Source organism: Doryrhamphus excisus, linkage group LG9 (assembly GCF_037039965.1).
Source record: "Doryrhamphus excisus strain RoL-2023G ecotype Guam linkage group LG9, RoL_Dexc_Guam_v1.1, whole genome shotgun sequence".
Taxonomy (NCBI): Eukaryota; Metazoa; Chordata; class Actinopteri; order Syngnathiformes; family Syngnathidae; genus Doryrhamphus; species Doryrhamphus excisus.
Genome location: NC_136365.1, coordinates 19,845,001 through 19,851,302, shown reverse-complemented (window position 1 = coordinate 19,851,302; position 6,302 = coordinate 19,845,001). Strand labels below are relative to the sequence as shown.

The 6,302-nt window shown below is 34.1% G+C and overlaps 1 protein-coding gene across 1 annotated transcript; it reads left to right on the top strand.

Moving 5' to 3' along the window:
- Positions 1-237: 237 nt before the first annotated feature.
- Positions 238-5,943, top strand: LOC131129233 (aminoacyl tRNA synthase complex-interacting multifunctional protein 1-like). The gene is made up of 4 exons (XM_058072539.2): positions 238-680; positions 2,116-2,309; positions 2,379-2,547; positions 4,326-5,943. Exons 1-4 carry the CDS (start codon positions 308-310, stop codon positions 4,508-4,510), a joined length of 921 nt encoding a protein of 306 aa, XP_057928522.2. The 5' UTR covers positions 238-307; the 3' UTR covers positions 4,511-5,943.
- The last annotated feature ends 359 nt before the right edge of the window (positions 5,944-6,302 follow it).

The window sequence follows — 6,302 nt, the reverse complement described above, 5'->3', positions numbered from 1 at the left end:
AGGAAGCTTCTTTTATAATATATTTTATTTCAAAGTGCCTTTCAGGACACCCAAGGTCGCTGTACAGAAGATATATAATATATATTTTATAATAGATAAAAGAGAATGTACAATAAATAACATACATAAAATCATGTATGTTATACATTTATATAGTACAATATATAGGGTATAGCTAATAAATAGGTGTGTTACTCATACAGCCAGTAGGGGGCAGTAGCGTACGTGCATGCACACGGAAAGCGAAGAAGTCTCCAGTCCCTCCGAGCCCTTTTTTCCAGTAGTCGACGTCCACCGCCCGTTTGTTATGGGTCGCAGCGGGGAGTTAAGCGACTTCCAGCGGGGCACCGTGGTCGGATGCCACATGTGTAAGAAGTCCCTGCGGGAAATCGCGACCCTCTTGAACCTGCCGCGTTCCACCGTCAGCAACGTCGTTCTGCAATGGAAGCGAGAGGGCAGGACGTGCCCGCTGCCCCGATGCGGTCGCCCCCACAAACTCAAAGAGGAACACCGGCAGGTCCTGGAGAGCTTGGCGCAGGAGCAGACCTTCCCTTCCTTGCAGGCACTCACCTCCGAGTTCCAGCGGGCGTCCGGGGCTAACGTGAGCTCGGCTACGGTGAGCAGGGAGCTGCGTGAGATGGGGCTCCGCCGGCGGGGGTCTACCGAAGGCAGGGCCAAAGGTGGGTTTGGGGCCTAGCGTCCGAAATCTCAATCTTCTCCATAAACACCAGTCAGTAACATTTGATGATACACATCCTGTGGCGGTTTAGTTTCCCATAAACAAGCGACGCCATATTGTTTGTGTTAGCTGCTAACAAGCTAGGCTAAGCTAGTCGCGTACACTACAGTAACATCCGCTTTTTAATCCATTTAGCAAATTTTTAATTTTATAATGTAGTAATGTTAATTAAACACATTTTGTGTGTATTTACTATTCATTTAAAAAGTGTACATTACCACCGGAAGACCACGGAACGTTCCGTTTTCCCTCAAAACATAATTGGTCTTCAAAATAAAAGCTCGATTAAAACTCATCACATATTATTCAATTTACAGTGTTCTGATATACATATATACTTATTGTGATATAACTTATGCACTTTTTAAGCGTAATTTTGTAAATTATATCACTGTACTAAAACACATAAACTAAATGTGTTATTTTGATGCATACTACCGGATGTGTCACTGTTTGTTTACAGTAGCGTTGTTCGCCCTGAAGCGTGTATTAATATGGTACTCCTGGTTTACAGTGTACCTAATATCTCCACATAATGTAGTGCTGATGCTGTATGTTATATATTTTTTTATAACTTTCACTCCCGGATATAAAATTAAGACACTTAAAAATAATCTGTGATCAACAAGGAGGGGGAAAAAATAATAAAATTGTCAATATATTGTATTAGAATATAATACAAACAATATGCGTGTTTCAGTATACTGTATCAGGTGTGGATTGGTTCTAACAAATTTGAAATAATTGTAAAAAATATTTATATATTTATTTTATATCTTCCACTCCCAGATATAAAATTAAGACACTTAAAAATAATCTGTGATCAACAAGGAGGGGGAAAAATAATAAAATTGTCAATATATATATAATGTATTAGAATATAACACAAACAATATGCGTGTTTTGGTATACAGTATCAGGTGTGGATTGGTTCTAACAAATTCGAAATAATTACAAAAAATATATAAAAAATATATATATAATAAATATATATACAATTAAAACACTTAAAAATAATCTGTGATCAACAAGGAAAGGGAAAAATAATAAAATTGTCAATATATTGTCATCTAACAAATACAAAATAATTACAAAAAATATATATAAATATTTATTTTATAGTTTCCACCCCCGGATATAAAATTAAGACACTTAAAAATAATCTGTGATAAACAAGGAGGGGGAAAAATAATGAAATTGTCAATATATCTTCATTAAAAAAATACATATAAATACAAATAAAACTTTTATGTAAAAGCAAACACAAAATGTAATTTTTGGAAATAATTCCTATATATATTATAATATATTATATATATATATGTACCTGTGTGTTCACAGTTAATAGTTAATTTGGTATTTTTCTGTGATGCCAGAAAGGAAGAAAGCAAAGAAGGCCCCGGTTCCTTCCTGTCCCGACAAAGTGGACGTCTCCCGTCTGGACCTGCGAGTGGGATGCATAATCAGAACCATGCAGCTTCCCGAAACGGACAATCTGTACTTGCGGCACGTGGACGTAGGAGAGGCCCATCCGAGGACGGTGGTCAGCGAGTGCGTGCCCGTTAACCAGGTACAGCGCCATCATCGAGAATTCCATCACATGGAAAAGACTAATATTGGTGTATATGCAATATGTCAGTTGCAGAACGGCATGGCGGTTCTGTTATGCAACCTGAAGCCAACGCAGGTTAGAGGCGTGGCATCGCAGGCCGTGCTCGTGTGCGTCAGATCGCCGGACAAGGTGGAGATCCTCAGTCCTCCGAATGGGGCGGTTCCTGGGGATCGAGTCACATCCCACGGCTTCCCAGGTACTCTTACAAAACGTACTTCACACTTTGTTCGTTTCTGGTCATGTGATGGTTTGTTTACACGGCAACGACCACCGCCCGCTCTCAAAATTTCCCACTCTGGAAGCCGTTTTTGTAGAATGCCTTTTCAGGTCACCCACAATGCACTTCCCCTGTGGATGAGAGGCCGAAGCCATAAATATTTTGCCATTTTGACCTGAAAACGCTTCCGTGTGGACAACCCATCAGTTAATCATTCATTAATTAATCATTAATTATGTGTAAATCTTCACACAAACAAAAGAATTATTTCCAAAAAATTACATTTTGTGTTTATCTCTACATTAAAGTTTTATTTGTATTTATATGTATTTTTTTAATGATGATATATTGACAATTTTATTATTTTTTCCCCCACCTTGTGTCTTAATTTCAATCTTATATCGGGGGGTGGAAGCTATAAAATAAATATATTTATACAGATTTTTTGTAATTTTTTTGTATTTGTTAGAACCAATCCACACCTCATACTGTATAACAAGACATGCATATTGTTTGTATTATATTCTAATATAATATATATATTTTATATATTTTTAAGTGTCTTAATTTTATATCCAGAGGTGAAAGCTATTAAATATATTTACATATTTTTTGTAATTATTTTGTTTTTGTTATATGACAATATATTGACAATTTTATTATTTTTCCCTCTCCTTGTTGATCACAGATTATTTTTAAGTGTCTTAATTTTATATCCAGAAGTGGAAGCTATCAAATAAATATATATATATATTTTTTTGTAATTATATTTTATTTGTTAGAACCAATCCACACCTGATACACGCATATTGTTTGTATTATATTCTAATACAATATATATATTGACAATTTTATTATTTTTCCCCCTCCTTGTTGATCACAGATTATTTTTAAGTGTCTTAATTTTATATCCGGGGGTGGAAACTATAAAATAAATATTTATATATATTTTTTGTAATTATTTTGTATTTGTTTGATGACAATATATTGGCAATTTTATTATTTTTCCCTTTCCTTGTTAATCACAGATTATTTTTAAGTGTCTTAATTTTATATCCAGAGGTGAAAGCTATTAAATATATTTACATATTTTTTGTAATTATTTTGTTTTTGTTATATGACAATATATTGACAATTTTATTATTTTTCCCTCTCCTTGTTGATCACAGATTATTTTTAAGTGTCTTAATTTTATATCCAGAAGTGGAAGCTATCAAATAAATATATATATATATTTTTTTGTAATTATATTTTATTTGTTAGAACCAATCCACACCTGATACACGCATATTGTTTGTATTATATTCTAATACAATATATATATTGACAATTTTATTATTTTTCCCCCTCCTTGTTGATCACAGATTATTTTTAAGTGTCTTAATTTTATATCCGGGGGTGGAAACTATAAAATAAATATTTATATATATTTTTTGTAATTATTTTGTATTTGTTTGATGACAATATATTGGCAATTTTATTATTTTTCCCTTTCCTTGTTAATCACAGATTATTTTTAAGTGTCTTAATTTTATATCCAGGGGGTGGAAGCTAAAAAAAAAAAATAAAATAAGTACAAAAAATATATATATATATAAATATTTTATTTATTTATTTTAATATCTTATTTTGTATTTGTTAGAGCCAAGCCACCTCATACTGTATACCAAGACAGGCATATTGTTTGTATTATATTCTTTGTTTTAGAAGAAGTAATATATTAACTTATTCCGTGATCCTTTCTTGATGGCCTTCAGGTGAACCGGATAAAGAGTTGGACTCGATAAAGGTGTGGGATCAGGTTCATGCAGACCTCCAGACCGACAGCCAGTGCGTGGCCACCTACAAGGGGGCGCCCCTCCAGGTTGCCGGCAAGGGAGCATGCCGAGCCGAAACCTTGAGCGACTGTGAAATCATCCTAACTAATGGAGGGACGGCTTGAAGGACATTTTTATTTTTTGCTTTGGTTTTTTTTTTTTTTTTTTTCATGCGAAATGTGGAGGAAAAAAATAACATTCCTACCAGAACACGGCTGTAAAAAAAAAAATTTTTTTTTTTTAATCGTCATTTTGAAGTGTAACGTTATCACTTACTTGAATTTCTACTGTATGTCCTCAAATAGTGGCCTCTGCTGTACTTGATGCTATGCTAACCCACGGCTTGAAAATAAACCCGTGACTCACAGCCGTAAAATAAATTAAAAAAAATAAGAAAATGCACATTCACAGTCAATTCAATCAATCAATCAGCAGTTGTTACTCTCTGCAGTTGAGTCAAAAACCACCTTTTACTGGCCGCTATTTGAGGGAATGCGGTTAGCGAGGTTGCTAGTTTGAATGTGCCTGCACTGAGGTGTGTAGTGAGCGACGCTGTGACGTCATCGCAAGCACGACCAGACTTTACCTGAAATCCATAATCGACCGCGCGCCATTTTCAGTCATTTATATAAATATGCGAAAAATGACGATAAAACCGATACGCCGATATTGTCCTACTCTCAATTTCCGATCCCGATATCAGCCGATGCTAATATGTGTAACATGACATCACATCATTTTTTTAATTATTGGTTTTCATGATCGGGGGAAAAAATCCGATATTTTTATGCTGATTAAACGAGCAATACATACAGTATATAAATATACCTGTTTAGTAACGGCTAGCAATTTTTTTTTTTTTTGCGATATTAATGAGAGTTACCAAATATGTTTGTGGGTTAAATCCAAACTATGTATTTCAATGCATACGCCTTAAAGATTGTAAAGGTATTTATATATTTTTGTCCGAGGCAAAATCTAAAAAGGGCAGTGTGCAGTCAATTTGGAAAAAATAATTACATTTTTCTAATTTTTCTTTATTTTTTTTTAACATTAAAATTTGCAAATTATTCGTGTAGAATTTTGAAGCAAAATCTTGTAACCAAACGGAGCCTGGCGAGCAGCAATTTGCACTAACAAAAACCAATGGGAGTCTTCATTATTGATAATTACAAATATATATTATTATAGAATTATTTCTAATCATTTCAGGATAACTCGCAAGCAGATCATAATTAGCTTCAATGCTACAGTCCGCCCTCTCTTATAGTACTTCAAACGTCCTCAATACTTGGGTCGTGTATTTCAAAGATGACTAATACGCATCTTTGTTCCTTATTATTAATGCATACCAGATAGTGTCTTCTTCTTCTTCTCACTGTTTTATTTTTGTAAGCATGTTAATGTTTATGCTTATTTGCTCACCATCTGTCAACTTTATACGCTTCAACTGTATGTATATTGATGTGTTTTATTGTATCCTCCCATTCATTAAAATGGAAAAAGAGCTTTGACTGAGACTGATGTATTTTTTTTATAAGTTTTTCTATTGATTTTTTTTTTAAGTTTTTCATTATATATTATTTTTTTCCCTATTAAAAAGCCCTATGTGACTATATAATGCAGCACAGGGGTATGCATAGTATATGTATATACATGCGACCACAGCTAATAAATATAGAACATTATATTTAAAAAAAAACAGCTGTAATTTTATGTATAAAGGTAAAATACTGGCACCTGATTTCCAAATGGCAAAACACTCGGCACGCCTCACATGTTGATGCGTTTCCAGTGTTGGCCACCAGGGGGTACTATTGCATTCCTCAACGAGCAGGCACAAATGCCTTTTTTATTCATGTTGTGAAAATGCTACTTATTTGTTACATTTATGTGTGGTTATTGTTATTGTTATTT